The sequence below is a fragment of the Camelus dromedarius genome, chromosome X, assembly GCF_036321535.1.
Source record: "Camelus dromedarius isolate mCamDro1 chromosome X, mCamDro1.pat, whole genome shotgun sequence".
NCBI classification, from domain to species: domain Eukaryota; kingdom Metazoa; phylum Chordata; class Mammalia; order Artiodactyla; family Camelidae; genus Camelus; species Camelus dromedarius.
The window spans coordinates 17,980,245-17,996,890 of NC_087472.1; the positions used below are offsets into that span (position 1 = coordinate 17,980,245).

At 38.2% G+C, this 16,646-nt stretch overlaps 1 protein-coding gene across 15 annotated transcripts in view; it reads left to right on the forward strand.

Moving 5' to 3' along the window:
• Positions 1-16,239, forward strand: part of ENOX2 (ecto-NOX disulfide-thiol exchanger 2) — a 248,277-nt gene extending 232,038 nt beyond the window's left edge. For 10 of the 15 annotated variants that reach the window (XM_031445409.2, XM_031445407.2, XM_031445411.2 and 7 more), the window contains 6 exons: positions 3,537-3,718; positions 5,875-5,982; positions 7,460-7,522; positions 9,359-9,467; positions 12,109-12,194; positions 14,700-16,239. In XM_031445409.2, coding sequence (XP_031301269.1) covers positions 3,537-3,718; positions 5,875-5,982; positions 7,460-7,522; positions 9,359-9,467; positions 12,109-12,194; positions 14,700-14,831 — 680 coding nt within the window. In that variant the 3' untranslated portion in view covers positions 14,832-16,239. The remainder of the gene's footprint in view (positions 1-3,536; positions 3,719-5,874; positions 5,983-7,459; positions 7,523-9,358; positions 9,468-12,108; positions 12,195-14,699) is intronic. The other 5 variants (XM_031445404.2, XM_010991557.3, XM_031445405.2 and 2 more) reach the window with 3 other exon arrangements.
• The last annotated feature ends 407 nt before the right edge of the window (positions 16,240-16,646 follow it).

Sequence of the window (16,646 nt, forward strand, 5' to 3'; positions counted from 1 at the left end):
TGAGTCGTATGAGCTGCTTATATATTCTGGAGATCAAGCTTTTGTCGGTTTCACTTGCAAAAATTTTCTCCCATTCCATAGGTTGTCTTTTTGTTTTACTTCTGGTTTCCTTTGCTGTGCAGAAGCTTGTAAGTTTCATTAGGTCCCATTTGTTTATTCTTGCTTTTATTTCTTCTAGGAGAACATTTTTGAGATGTATGTCAGATAATGTTTTGCCTATATTTTCCTCTAGGAGGTTTATTGTATCTTGTCTTATGTTTAAGTCTTTGATCCATTTTGAGTTTATCTTTGTTGTCGGTTTTTATGGCTGAATACTCTTACTCTTTTTTGATTGGTGTTAGTATAGTGTATCTTTCTCCATGCCTTTACTTTTAATCCATATGTATTTTTATATTGAAAATATGTTTCTTATAGATACCATTTAGTTGTTTCTTGTTTTTAATCATTCTGACAATTTCTGAATTTTAATGGGTATATTTAGACCATTGATGTTCAAAATGATTATTGATGTAGTTGGATTAATATCTACCATATTTGTTACTGTTTTCTATTTATTGCTCTTGTTCTTTGTTCCCTTTTTGTCTTTTACTATTTTCCAGCCCTTTATGGTTTTAACTGAACATTTTGTATGATTACATTTTCTCTTTTTGCTTAGCATATTGGTTATACTTCTTTTTTACTTTTTTTTAGTGGTTGCCCCAGAGTATGCAATTTACATTTACAAATAATTCAAGTCCACTTTCAAATAACACTATACCACAGTGTGTATAATATAATCCCAATTTCTTCTTCCCATTCCTTGTATCATTGCTGTCATTAATTTCACTTTATACATAAGCACACACACATACACACACATACAAGCATACATAATTGAATGCATTCACTATTATTTTGAACAAACTGTTATCTCTGTTAGATCAATTAAGAATAAGAAAAATTAAAGTTTTTATTTTACCTTCACTTATTCCTTCTTTGATGCTCTTTATGCTCCTTTCTTTATATAGATGCAAGTTTCCGACATGTCATTTTCCTTCTCTCTTAGGAACTTCTTTTTTAAAAATAATACCTCATCTACTCTACTGTTTCTTTTGTTAAAATTTATTTACTTTATTTAGGGGGGGTAGTTAGGTTTACTTACATTTATTTCTGGAAGAGGTACTGGGGATTGAACCCAGGACCTTGTGTTTGGTAAGCATGCACTCTACCACTTGAGCTATACATTTCCCCCTTCTTAGGAACTTCTTTTAATATTTCTTGCAAGGCAGGTCTACTGGCAACAAATTCCCTCAACTTTTATTTGTCTGAGAAAGTTTTTATTTATCCTTCACTTTTGAAGGATAGTTTCACAGGGTACAGAATTAGAAGTTGATGGATATTTTTCTCTCAACACTTTTAAGTATTCTATCCATTCTATTTTTACTTACATGATTTCTGAGGAGAAGTAGGATGTAATTCTTATCTTTGCTCCTCTATAGGTGGGGTGTTTTTTTCCCTTCTGGCTTATTTCAAGATTGTTTATTTCTCTTTGATTTTCTGAAGTTTGAGTATTATATACCTAAGCCTAGTTTTTTGGCATTTATCCTTCTTGAAGTTCTCTGAGCTTACTGGATCTGTGGTTTGGTGTCAAACACTAATTTGGACATATTCTCAGTCATTATTATTTCATGTATTGCTTCTGTTTCTTTCTCTCTTTCTTCTACCTCTGATACCCTCATTATGTATACATTACATCTTTTGTAATTATCTCACAATTCTTGCATATTCTGGGTTTGGGGGGGTTAATTTTTTTTCTTTTTGCTTTTCAGTTTAGGAAGTTTGTCATATCCTCAACCTCAGAGATTCTTTCCCTAGCCATGCCCAATCTACTAATTAAGTCCATCAAGGGCATTTTTCATTTCTGTTAGTGTTTTTGATGTCTAGCATTTCTATTTGATTCTTAGAATTTTTCTCTGCATGTATTATCCATCTGCTCTTCCATGTTGTCTACTTTTTATGATAAAACCCTTAGCACATTAACAATAGTTGTTTTAAATTCCCAGTCTAATAATTCCAACATTTCTGCCATATCTGGCTCTACTTCTGATCTTTGTTCAGTCTCTTCAGACTGTGGGGGTTTGTTTGGTTGGTTGGTTGGTTTGGGTTTTTTTTTTTACTTTTTACTATGCTTTGTAATGTTTTTTGTTGTTGCAGTCTGGACATGAAGTACTGGGTGAAAGGAACTCTGGTAAATAGGACTATTGTGGTATGGTGGTAAGGTATGGAGGGAGGAGAATCACTTTATAGTCCTATGATTAGGTCTCAGTCTTTTAGTAAGCCTATATCTCTGGACTTTGAACTTCACAAGTATTTCTCAGGTTTTCTTCTCCACATTTAGGTGGGACAGAATGGCTAGAGGAGGCTGGAGCTCGTTGGTTCCCTGGGTTGGTTAGACTCTCGTACTACCCCAGCAGGTTAGGCTCAGGTAAAATAACTTCTTCTTGGGGCAGACCTTTTAAAGAAGGACTTGATGCTTTGGCATATTTCAGATGGGTTTCTTTTTCCCCCTCCCCTGCTGGAAGCACATAGGAATTTTGCTCTGATATTCAGTCTGAGGACCTGGTGGAGCTCCTGGAGATAAAACTCATGAAAGTGTAGGGACCTCACTATGACTGCATCTCCCTGGAGTTTTTAACTATTTGATTTGTCCACACTGAGCCTCCAGCAAATTGTCAAGTACAGTTTAGGTTTTCCTACCTTGACACTGTTTCCTGTGGGGATTTGTGCTCATGGGTTTCTGGTCTGGTAAGTTATGATTCTCTATATTCACCTGTCTGTCTCCAAATTTAGGGGCAGGAGTTTGCCCTGTTACTTCACTTCTCTGTTGTATCTAAGAAGAGTTGTTGATTTTTTTTTAGTTTGTTCAGCTTTTTACTTGTTGTTAGGAGGGAGTGGTGACTTCTAAGCTCCTTACATGCTAGACCCGAAACTAGAAGTCTTGTGTCTTAATTTTTATATTTACCTTTCCTCTATAGGACCAGTCAAGGCTACATGTTTTAAAAACAACCATCAGCAAAATTATTGTATAGACAGTCATTAGTTCACGACAATTAGCCCTCTATTTTATCATTACAGGCACTTATCATTTGCTGTATTTCAAATAAAAGTAACTGATGTTACCTAGAAATATTTTAGTGATATTAGAGTGAAAAGTTTGAAACATGATGAGGACTTCTGTGTGTTGGAATCCTGTGTTCATTTACAAAAATAAGTCTATATGCTTTTGTATACATCTCTTGCTATCATGATGAACTCAGATCTAAAGTTTCTCATTGAGGAGGCATAGGTATAGCTCATTGGTAGAGTACATGCTTACTTAGTATGCTCAAGGTCCTGGGTTCAATCCCCAGTACCTCCATTAAAAACTTTTTTAAAATAGTTTCTCAAGGAGAAGCTTTTCATACATGTCTATTTAAAATATCAAGTTTTCATGGTACTAAAGTGAACCACAATGGAATCTGGATATATGGTTTTACTACTTTATATTGATTGTTTAGCCTTAGTATCACAGGCAGAAGCTCTGAAAGAAGAAAATGACAGCCTCCGTTGGCAGCTTGATGCCTACCGGAATGAGGTGGAACTGCTTAAGCAAGAACAAGGCAAAGCCCTCAGAGAAGATGACCCAAACAAGGAACAGCAGCTGAAACTCCTACAGCAAGCCCTGCAAGGAATGCAACAGGTAAAGAAATTTTGGTTTTCTGAGCTTTTTGGAAGGCAAATATCAGCTCCTCGCCTGTAAAAGGGCCCCCACAAGCAAACAGAATAGCAAACCTCTTATTCTTCTTCATAGTCTGTTCTCTTGGCATAGCTGAGGAAGGGTTTATGCATCATAGTTCATGAAATATTCTGGTTAATACAGAGATAGCAGTGGATCACCAATTTTCAAGGAATGAGTATTCAGTAAAAAATACTTAACAATAAAATTACACCGAGCATAACCTAATCTTTTCATTATGCTCTTTATGCTTCAGAAGGTACTTTAGGATTTGAACAGGGTCTCGGGGTCCTTATGAAGAGCCTCAATTACTTAGATATGAAAAAGTGCTGGTGAATAAGTATCTAGTTGATACAATGCTAAATAATACAGTTTCTTAGAAGAAATAGCAGGAATTCTACCCTTGATTTGGGTGGAAGGAGGGGTGTTATGGGTTTTTAAGTATCAATGCTTTTGGGCACATAATACCAATTTGCTTTTGTTTTGTTTTGTTTTCACAGTCATTTATGTGAATGAGTTTACCTGCACATTATTCCAAGTATACAAAGTAAAGTAAATAAGTGCATCCAACTGTAATTGCATTCAAACACAATATTGTGTAATAGATGCTCAAGACTTAGAAGTTTTATGTAACCATCACCACAGCGAGTATACTATTTAACAAACATCAACATCTGTTCCCATTATAGTAAAGGAGTAGTACTTCTGAATAAGAGTACTATCCTCTTCTGTCTTGCCAGACTACCAGCCATTTTCCTCACAACTTAAATTGTGCAACAATTTTTTAATTGCATGCCTTGGAATTATCTAGGGCAAAGCTCATTGATGGTTAGAAATCACAAATTGTGAACAGGGAGTCTCTTCTGGCTCTAAGAGCCCCATATTCCTATTACTTCTGCTATCATTGTCTTCATATGTGACAAGTAATATCACATAAATACTTCACCCTTCCTATTAGCAAAATGTGTGAAGTAATGCTTACCTTCCTTTTACTATCACCATGGAGTTTAATTAGAACATGTAAATTACATCAGAGATCTTTCCACCAAAAAAATATAAAACATCTCCTCAGCTAGACTTCAAAGAATTTTGACGATGTACATTGTACTGTGTCTTTTAGCCCTCCCAATGGTCTTTTGCAAGCCTCTGAAAAGCAAGACTTTGCAAACATTTTCTTGTTGTTTTCCCCTCTTACCTTAATTTTGAAACCATTCTACATAAGAACAGTTCTGCTACTTAAATTAAAATTAAAACTGATGAACTTTTTTTTTTCATTCCATCACTTCGGAAACCTTGGTGAGACAATTAGGTCTCTACCTCCTGAAAAATTAATTTCACTCATTTTGATTACTTTTTACTGGAAAATAGCCTTGTAAACAATGATTAAATTTATCCCATCTTATTCCCAAAAGATGTATAGTTAATATGTTGCTTAAGAGCATGGGCTGTGGGGTTGACTCAACTGGGGTTTAAATCCCAGCTCTGGCACTGACGATCTGAATAGCCTTAGGCAAACCTCTAAACCTCTCTAACCTTCAGGATTATGTATCATAGGGTTATTGTGAGGCTTAAATGAGATCATGCATATGAAACCCTTTGCGCAATACTTGGCACATGTTAGATGCTATATACATAGTATTTGTAGTAATCATTAATATTGAATGTAGTTCCTTGCTTACTGATAAGGGAACTAACATTTGTGAAATTTGGATTCTTTACTACTTTCCTCACAGAAATTGAACTTGGCTTGGAAAATGGCTATTTGCAAGAATGCTTTACAACATTAAGTTCAGTTCTATACCAAAATCAAGATATTGTCCACGTAGTATTAACTGCACCCGACCCTTACATCTGGCTGGAATAGGAAAGTTAAGTGATTAGATCAATTAGTTTCTCAGACTCTTTCTAAAATATGAACAAATCCAAAAGAAGTTCATAAGAGCCAGATAAAATAACTTCAAGTGAAAAGTATCTTGATTTTCCTCTTAGTATCTGCATGGAGAAATGATTGTGTGTGCTGGGAGAAAGTGAGGCAGGCCTGCCTAATATCTAACTTCAGCCAGGGTTTTTAAGTGAAATGTGGCTCCTTAAGACTTACTTGTCTTTGGTCTATCTTGTAGCATCTACTCAAAGTCCAAGAGGAATACAAAAGGAAAGAAGCTGAACTTGAAAAAATCAAAGATGACAAGTTACAGGTGGAAAAAATGTTGGAAAATCTTAAAGAAAAGGTACATGAGTCCTAAGTAACACTTTTCCCTTGCGCCCTTCTCCCTTTTCAGTGACAGTGAAAATGCCCTGAAATTCCTACCAATCAATAGGTATCAATGTGGAATGTTTGGTTGATTGGGGGTTAAAAGCCTCTCTCCAGGGTAATTCTTGCATCAAGGGCTATGCTTTTAGGTGTGAGTCCTTGGCATTTCTAAAAGTTCTAGAGAGTGTACTTTTCAATGAATAAAATGTCTATCCATCCCTAACATTCCTGTCTTCCTTTTTGGAGAAGATCAGAGTGCACACGTCAACCCTGCTTCATCTGTCAAGCAAATAGCAACATACAAAACCCATGTGACACAAAATACTTTTAATTAAGCATTTCATTAAACAAAGAAACAAGTACAAATAGAGCATTGACATTTCTTTGCAGACACTCCATCTAGTATAATAATGAGCTGCTGCAGGTGAAACAGCCAAAATCAAAAGAGAAGGAACCTAGGAAAGCTAACAAGGAGACGCAATATTCTAAAGCTAGATAACAGCAACAGGGAAGGCAAAATGGGACTGTGCCTACTGAGAGCCTGCAGCAAAAAGAACCATCAGTGAGGACCTCTGAGAAAGTCTACTAACTTCTAAATGGATTATTGTATCACAACCATGCATCGGGTGCCCAGTCTATTTCAGGCGAGTAAAGTCTACTGATAGCATCTCCCTGTCATACTTCTCTAATCTCCTTTATGCCTGAACATTCAACTGAAGTTATCCTCTGAAAAGAAAGGCCCATTGACCAGAACTTCCTGATTTTAATGCCTCAGAAAGAAGAGAAGATTAGGAGTTTAGACCAAGAGCCAGAAATCAATTCCACAGTTCTACAGTTCTACAAGAGCTCGTGCTCTTTATCTTCTGTGCTCAGCTCAGGAAGATGCAATGCACACAGGCTCTAGTGTGTTTGCTAGCTTAGTGACTTCCCCCAGAGTGCTGTTAAGAACTGGCAACCTTGGTGTAGTTGAAACAAATGATTGAAAGTGTTTTCTTCTGGAGGCCATTTGCAATATGCTTTTAATTCTTCCACTTCATAAAACCAACTCACTTTCCAGTTTTGTGGGTGCTATTAAAGAAACGAGCACAATCCCAGACAAATTCATTTATCAAGCATTTAATTGAAAAGTGCCAAAGCTGCTCTATTTAGCAGGACTCTCCTCATACTATCAGAGCTTCTAAAATGTCCCAGAGCTGCTACTTAGGTCTGTTTTCCTTCATGCATAAAATGGAGTGTGTAGCCAAAAGACTATAGATAGACATAGGGTTATACTAATAACATTATGCTTAGAGTCGCTCTTTAGGAATGACATCACAAATTGACTTGAGGACTTTTTTAGTGTAAGCATCTCTCTGCTTTGTAAAGTATTTCATTTAAAGAAGCAAGAGGTCAAATGGCATAGAAGAATCTTTCGATATTATACATAAGTGTAAGTGTTTCTAATTTGAAAACAGATATACCGTGAAATGACAGCTAAAGAAGACAGGAAGAGAGAGCTAACTGATTATCAGAAAAATGTGAGTCAGAATATGTTTTTTCCTGTTATTTTAAGTGAAACTTCCTTCAGAGAAAGTCATGACAGTTCATTATAAACGGATCTTCTCTGGGAAGCTGATTTGTGACCAAATATTTCAAACTGACACAATTAGGTTAGGAAGCAAAGTACCATCACATTAGACTGCAAAAATAATTTCAGGTTGAAAGAAAAGCAATAAGTTTGGTGAGGAGGGATCTTTCTTCTTTTTGTTTGGGTTTCTTGACAGTAAACCACAGCGTGAGTTATTGTCAGTGTTTTGCAATATAACAATATGACTTATGTCTGTCCTACTGCAGCGAGAACTAGCTCTTGAATCTGCTAGTAAAATTCAAGAGGATAAGCATCCCTTCAATATACCTACTAATTTTTTAAATGCCAGCTCTAATAAAATTGAAGTCAGGTTTCAGTAAGGCTACATTTCTATCCAAGATGGCCAAAACTTCTCAGGATGTCTTTCATATCTTAAATCAACCCCAGTCTGTTAAAATTTCACACTTAAGAAATGGCTTACTGGATCATTTAATGTTTTAAGGGGGTTAGAAACAGATGTACAGCCTGTGGCTTAGAAGTGAGCCAGCTGCTTAAATCAAACTTGGCATGATGGTTACTGACTGGATTGGATTCTAAAGGCCAAAGATTGAGTAGGTCATCAGGAAAGGTTTCCTTTCTGACTACAGCCTGGAAGCCTGTAAATCCACAAAACAACATGTCTTGCAGAAAACACCATTAGTTTCATTCAGGAGCAGCATCCTGGATGCTTTGAAGGCATCTTTAAAGAAAAAGTAAGGAAACGTGTCCCTGTTGAGGGCTTGTGGAAGGAAAGACGAGACAAAGCATCTGAGTCAGCTGTGATCTGCTACCCCTCCAGGACATTTCCCAAGCACTCTGTTTTACAACAACAATGAGACTGAAGGAGTGATTTCTTTTATTCTTTCTTCTGAAGGTTCTTCCTTCACATTTAAAATACAGAAAAGATGTTCTCAGTACCCAAAGAGAGAAAGAAAGATCTATGAAAGAAAGGTCTGGAGGTATTTTTCAGATTCATTGATGGTTATGGATTTCACTCGAGTATCTCTTATGAAACATGCCTATTATGCTCAGAAAGAGAAAACTTTCAACAAGGAAAGGCACTGACTAATGATATTTTTGGTCATGGTCATTTCTAGCTGTAAAGCCATAAATATCCTAACTGATAATTTCCTTATCAGAGAGAAGACAGAGAGTTGATAGTCAATAAATAGAGGCTCTAATTTTTAGTTCAAGAGCCAGCAGTTGATTACCTGAGAGTGAATTAGCTACACTGTAGATTCTCCATTCAGATATGGGGCTTACCTTTAGCAGAGTGTGGATCTAAAATAAAAAAGAATGGTCCTTTCACATTGGGTGTCATGGTATGAAATCCTGGCTCTACCACTTCCCAGTGATGTGATCTTAGGCAAGTTACATAATTTATCTGAACCTCACTTCCCTCACCTGTAGAATGGAGATAAAACATACCAAACAGTGTTTGGCATCTCATAGACAATAAATGTTGGGTCTGGTTCCCCAAATTTCTTCTATAGAGTCAAGAATGATGAAAGCAGAAGAAAAAAATCTAGTGAAGGTGAATGTCTAAATTTTTGTGTGTTTGGAAGCCTTATAAAGAAGTTTTGGATTATTGATGATGCTTTTATAATTTAGGCTATTTTCCCTCCCATTCAGTAATCAAAATTGCACAGTATTGCTTTCAGGGTGCTGTTAAAAAGTTTTGTTGTGTAATTGAAACCAAATCTGTTACCAAAAAAATGCACTGACACAGGAGACATTATTCCCACAGGAGAACTGTGCCTCTAGAATGTGTGCCTCGAGCCAGGATAGTGACTACCCTCTTGAGAAGACCCTGAACAGCAGTCCCATCAAATCTGAACGTGAAGCACTGCTAGTGGGTAAGGAAGCTAACACATATTCAATATATAAAGTACAGTCACAGGGCAGGGGCAGGGGGGAGGATTTATGTAAGATGAATAAGTGCATACCAAGCATTTATAAAGTATGAGTGCAATGACCCAGAGTCCTGAAGACGACATGGTAAGAACAAGTACAGATTTTAATAAAAATGGTAAAAGCAGCTCCCAGCCCTCTTCAAGCTCCTTGTTGCCACTGTCACATCAAGTGTGTTGGTATGAGCACTAAGCTAAGGGGGGGTCCGCTGGAGAAACATGTTGTAGATTTTTAAAATCTCTGAGAAGTGAGGTGAGCTCTCAAGGGGACAATGCAGACATTGTTTGGCAGAGAGCTTCTCCAGGCAAGCCTCTGGAAGAAATATGTGTCTCTCTTAAGTCTTTTCAGGTTACTGGCAGATGAGTCGGGGGGCTGTCTATGGGCTGTTGGCCACTGGTGGGCTCTGATGAGATAAATGCCAAAATTACATAAAAATGTATTCACAAAGGCAAGATAGCATAAATGGTTAAGGAGTCAGACAGAACTGATTTTCTGTCTTCACCCCACCGTTTCCATCATGCGCTTCAGTTCCTCCATCTGCAAAATGGGCATCATAATATTACCTATCTCAAAGGACAGCTGCGAGTATTAAACACGATAATTCATCTAAATCACTTAGCACAGTGCCCAGCCCATAGTAAGCCCTCAATAAATGAGAACCATTTTGCACTGACAGCCCTCTATTCACAAATGCTTGTTGACTTTATATTCTATTTGGAGAACAGTGGCAGATTGAGATCTTGAAATATTCAGTCATTTAAAAGGGGCTGATCTTGGGCCTCAGCAGATAATCCCAGCTGCCTTTCAGGAAGCTGAGCCACACAGTAGCCCCACCCCAATCTCAAAAGTTCTCCCCACTAATTGACTTCTGCATATTTTAAAGTTGTGTCTGCCTCCTTTGGTAATGGATATTGTACTCAGATTTAATACTTTGATATGTTAATAAAGATGCACAGAGGGATCTGCCATTGAGTCTTCAAGAAGAGTGACAACTTATTTCCGTTTCCCAACTCAAAGTTCTTTAACAAATTGGCATGGCAACAGGGAGACCTGTCAGAGAAGAGCCATGGGTAGGAAGAAGCCTCTGTAAAGGGATAGCTCTAGAAACAAAGATTCTTAAGATAAGTGTTTCATGTTTTGTTTTTTAAAGAAACTAGTCTCAAGCTGACAGAAAGGAAAATCTATTTTTTAAATTGGTTCTTTGGGTGTGAACTGACAAAAACTGCTATGTGTTTTGAAATCTACAGAGATATTTCTTGGTGTTTGACAGCCTTTCTTGGCCATAGCATCTAGAATTTCTTTGAACACGGACTGTCTTCTTCAGAATTTAAGTTTCTCAGCTTGAGTCAGTGTTTAGAAATTCAGTTTACCAAGTCATTTAAGAGTAAAATAGTGTCATAAGTAATAGTATCCATTTTTGAATAGATTTTGAACTCTACCATCAGTTCCTCCTTGATCCCCCAACACACCCCCATGCCATCCAATATTTGGAGGATCTTCACAAAGAACTGATTTGAACCTCAAACTACAATTTAAACTTGTGATAGTCTTTGTCAGTTGCTTTAAGGGATAGACAAATTGTAGTTTATTAACCAAATCAAATTTAGCACTTATTTCCTGGCAATTTTCAGCAAACACAATTCTAGGTCTTTTGATATACTTTACATCTTATGAAAGGAGGTGAATTCAAAAAAAATAAAGGAAAAATAGTAGACTTTTGAACAATTTGTATTCTACCTGTTGCCAGAAAAAGAAGTAGTATTAGAACAATTTACCTGATGTCCAGAATAATCAAGGCAGTATGTGTAGCTGCCAATCACCCCAGAGTTATGCTGAGTAGAAATCATACACATTCCTGGAGGCTAGAAACTATTATAAGAATTCTGATGCTTGAAGAGATTCAGGGCTCTGAGGACAAACAAAATACTAGTCACCACTTGAGTGGATGAAATGTTTGGCTTTTCTTTACAGAGTTACTCACAGAATCAAAGCCAAATACAATCAGCAGATTCTCCTGTGAGAATCACAAGGTTAATCAGGCAAAGTACATGATTTGTACTTTCGCCACAACAGCAAGACATTATTAGAGTAAGAGGCTAAAAATCCAATTTAAAGACAGTACAGAGGAACTGCAAAAGCCCAGCACAATCTAAATTCATTGTAAAACTCTAAATTCATTGTAAAATGGAGAGCTCAAATGGTGTTTAGCCATCACGAATGATGGAAGTGACTCTTCAAATGCCACCTTTTCCACATGTAATACAGTGTAATGACAGGCAGTATGCACAGTGGTTAAGAGCAACTGTCTGGGTTCAAATACCTGCTCTGCCCTTTATCAGATGTATGACCTTGGGCAAGCACTTAAACTTTCTGTGCCTCAGTGTCTCCTCATCTGTGAAATGGGGATGGTAATACCTACCTCACAGCGTTGTTGAAAAGATTAAATGAGTAAAATATATGTAAACTTAGAATAGTGTCTAAGGCATAATATGGTGTACACGTGAGTTGGCTCATGCTATACACTACCTTGTGACATCTCAAAGAACACAATGTTCAGGGGTTACCTCCATGGTATTGTCTCTACAGGGATTATCTCCACATTCCTTCATGTCCACCCATTTGGAGCAAGCATTGAATACATCTGCTCCTACCTGCACCGTCTAGATAATAAGGTATGTGGGGGCCTGAGATGGGCATGCAAGGGGATGTAGGTTCTTTGTGAACAGGTGATCTCACTCTTCTCAAGCATAAAAAAGTCATTAGTAATCGTTATAAGGAAATTTCTCTCACCTAGCCTCCTATTGTGATTCAGTGTAGGGTTTCTCTCTTACAAGGAGGGTGACCATCTGTCCCTGTTTGGCTGGGACTGAGGGGTTTCCTGGGACTTGAGACTTCCAGTGCTAACACCGGGGAAGTTCTGGGCAAACCTGAATGAGTTGACCACCCTACTTCCAAAACATATCTTAGAAGACTGTTCCTTCTTTCTCTTAATTTACATATCAGATGCTAATTAACCAAAATTTTAACCAATATTTCTCACCAATCAAACTTTTGCCCTGGTCCTTTAGCCATTAGCAAATGTTCATTTTCAAAGTCTTGAAAGTCTTACTCCAACCACCTCCCTGACCATCACCATCACCACTGCCATTTTCCACAATGACACAATCAAGGCAGGGGCAAAAGAAGCTGGAACAATAAGTCTATAATACAGACTGAACATTTGCTCACAGTTGATCTCACTGGATGCTATCCTGTGAGGGGACTCAAAAGGCATTAGGGCAAGGGTAAATGCTAGTTCCATAGAAAGCCAGGGGTGCCTCATAGAAGCAGGAGGGGACTCTTGACCCCTCAGAATAAGTGAACTCATGATAGGGTTTTTCAGATGCAGCATCCAGTTAAACCTGCTCATGGATTGCACTCACTATTTCACAAGATCTGGGCCTTTTGAGAAGTGCCACTGGAATGCAGATTCCTGACAGTCAGATGTCCAAAATGTTAAGCCATTTAAACGTATGTCCTCTTAACAGAGGCACAGGCCGATTTGGGAATCCAGCTGTGGTGAGACATCCTCCTCATGGCATTTGTTTTCATTCTAGCTAGCACTGCCCGCAATGTTTATCTCCGGGAGGTGATGCTATTCTGCCATTAAGCAGCCGGCCCATTTGGCAGTGGAGGGAAGGATGGAATGTGAGCACCAGGACCAAGTGGTCAGTCGAAGTGGTTGGAAATTGAAGTATATGTCAGTAAAAATGATCTATGGTTTCTTTAATTGCAAAAATAATGAATTCATATTCTCTTTAAAATGTAAGCAATTTAGAACTGCAGTAAAGGGGAAGTGACAGTTCCCCACAATAACACCCCTCCAGGATGACCAATGTTAACAGTTTCACATATCTTATTTCAGACTGTTTTCTATACATCTGCTGTACCTATATTGTATGTATAGATCTAGACACATTGTATACTTATGTTTTTTTGAAATGGGGATTCAACTCTACAGGATACTCTGCAATCTGCTTCTTTCATTTAATGGATACAGTCTGCTGCCAACACTGGGGACAAAGCATGACCTCACACCTAGCCTAGTCCCAGTTCCTCCTGAGCAGCTTCCTGCCAAGGTAGTGCCAGGGGCTCCCAAAGAGAGACTGCAAAGGTACCAACAGAATCTGGGGGTGGTACCTCCCAACAGCTTTAGGAATATTCCGTGTGACAGTAACTTGGGGTTTCTTTAAGGATCCCCTAGTGCTCTTCAGCGAAGCCCTAGCACCCAGGTTCACAGTTAGGAAAATTGCTACTAACATAAAGGTGACCACCTAAAGCAAACCCCTAAGGGCCCACAGATTTGGTTTTGTTTTTATATTGATGTGTGTGTGTATGAGAGAGAGAGAGAGAGATGTGGGGAGAGGGAAACAATACACAGAAGTAGGACCACAGAGCAGTCCCGATTCCTGTCACTTTTCCTTTGTGAACTAAGACATGTGTGAAGAATTCTGCTCTGGCAGCCCTTTCCGCCTCCCTCTTCTCCCCAAAGGCTTTGCAGCTCCAGTGGGCCTGCACATAACATCACCAGCACTGATAAGTCATCATTTAGTCGGCTGCATACCCAGGCCTCTCAACACGACTGACACCAGCTCTTTCATTTAGAAAGTTCAGTGGTAATCAATCTCAGAAACATCATGCTAAGTGAAAGAAACTAGTCACAAAAGACTATATATTATACAATCACATATATATGAAATTTCCAGAAAATGAAAAATCACCATGAAAAACTCTGAGTCAGGGATTGGGAGTGAGGATTGACTACAAAGGGGCACAAAGGAACGTTTGGGGGGTGATGGAATGTTCTAAAACTGAATTGTGGTGACAGTTGCATAGTTGTATAAATTTACTAAACCTCATTGAAGTATACATGTCGAATAGATGAATTTACTGTATGTAAATTATACCTAAATAAAGTCAGTATAATATACAGAAACAGAAAGCTCAGTGGACTCTGTCTAGTGGTCACAGCAGAGGAAGGCTGCCATCTGGAAGCCACTCAGCCAATATGGACATACGCACAAGGAGGAGAAGGTCAACCCCACGCAGGCATCAGCAATCCAAAGCAACACTGGGGGAAAAGCCAGATTAGGAAAGTGGGACTGGTTTTGAATAGTGATGTCTTCTCTGTCCCACAGATCTGCACCAGTGATGTGGAATGTCTCATGAGCCGACTCCAACATACCTTCAAGCAGGAAATGACTGGAGTAGGAGCCAGTCTGGAGAAGAGATGGAAATTCTGTGGCTTTGAGGGCTTGAAACTGACCTGAATCCCTTTGCCTAACAACCTGGGATCCTGAAAATAAATGTGTGTTGGACAAGCTTGGAAAGTGATATTGTGTTTTCAATGGTTTGCAAGTGGAAATTGCTTTAAATTTGTCAATTCATTCCTGGAATATCTTTTCAGTTAAAATAAGGATCCTAGAGCAGCACCTTGAGCTACAGGCACTATAAAGAAATTGACTCAAACCTCAAGTGCTGTAATTTCCCCCCTTTCTGTCAACTGGTTGTCTTTTTTTATTGGTAGTATTAAAAAGGCCTGAGGCTAAAGAGTATTTGGGGTGTTTTCAGTGTCTATACTACTGTTGTAGACTGTGGTATTTTTTTAAACTCTGATAACTGAAATGTTTTGATAATTTGTATGTGGTTTGTGTTTCAGAATTTCTTTTCCCTTAATGTTGCTATTGGTGAGAGGAATGAGAGGAGCACTAGGGACTCCATAACTGACATTGTCTTTCCAATCCCCAGTAGGCCAGTAAGTGACTAACACATCAGTGTCTTCTCGAAGGTGCTTGACCAGGTTCACCTTTTAAAAGACAAAGCATGGTTTGTGGCTTTTTGCAAAATTACTGTGAACCAAAAGTTGACAAATGTTTCGAAGTTATTTTCTCTAATGTATCAGATAAAAGGTTTATTTCAGAATGAAAAAAAAAACCTAGATGTATTCACAGCAAGCAAGTGTCCAGTATGACTGGCATGTGTATGTGGTATTCAGAATCATCTTGTAAATAGTCTGCTTTTAAAGGAGGGCATGTTTAGTTTTCTATGAATTAAAAACATGTGTGTGCATGTGCGTGCACGTGCACACACACACACATTAGCAGAAGGGATTTATTTTACTATGCTTTCCCCTCTGTCCTTCTTACAAAGTCTGGTGGTCCCTTTTCTTCTGCTATCAGTGTGTTGAATTGCAAACCATGTACTGCTGTAAATATTATGTTTACTTCATGCTGAATGTTTGCAAAGAGTTCTGATGAGTATTAATAGAAAATTCTTGGTTATGAATAAATAATAGGTCAGGGTTGTGAAGCTTCCTGCAAATAGGTCAGCTCTACGTGGAGTGCTGAGTGCCAGGGACAGCTCCAGCTCTGCAGTGCCCATCAGCAGATTACAATGGCAGAGTGTGCGTGGACCAGTCAGGAAGTCCAGCTTTATGGAAAAGAAAGGGAAAAGATGAAATCTGGGGCGAATATCCTGAAGCAGAGAGGATCTTTTCTTCTCTGGTGTTAGGTCTAATGACATAAGCCTGCCCTCCTTTGAATCTTGATTGAAAATAAGAGAATGTACTAAGTCAGCAAAGCTAATGGAGAAGATTTCAGGAAAATACTTTGTAAATCAGATGTCAGTAGTGTTCAAAGTTGTATTTTTAAAAGATAAATATTCCTTTTTTATACCTCAGTTTGGTGTCCTGTTTTGAATTGCTTGCTCTCTAAGTAATACTTTAGTAAATCATCTCAATTTCCTCCTTTGAGTTACCAGAATATTGGAAGAAGATGCTAAACCTTCTGCTTTGACAGCTAGAAATAGGATTCCACAGCAGCCCATTCATGCTGAAAGCTGGCTTCCCCCTTAAGCATCCAGCTGTGGCACCATCAGGAAGCAAGGGTTATTTTTACACTAGCTTCCTCACTGAAGCATCTCTGTCATCAATGTTACAGAAGGCTTTCATTCATCTGTCTCAGGGGTTATGGAATGCCTTGTTTTAATAATATCTATGAAATCAAGAGAAATTTGCCACTTATCAATTATTTTTTATTTAAGTTAAATAAAATTCATTTTAAAGCAACAACTGTCACACCCAAGCC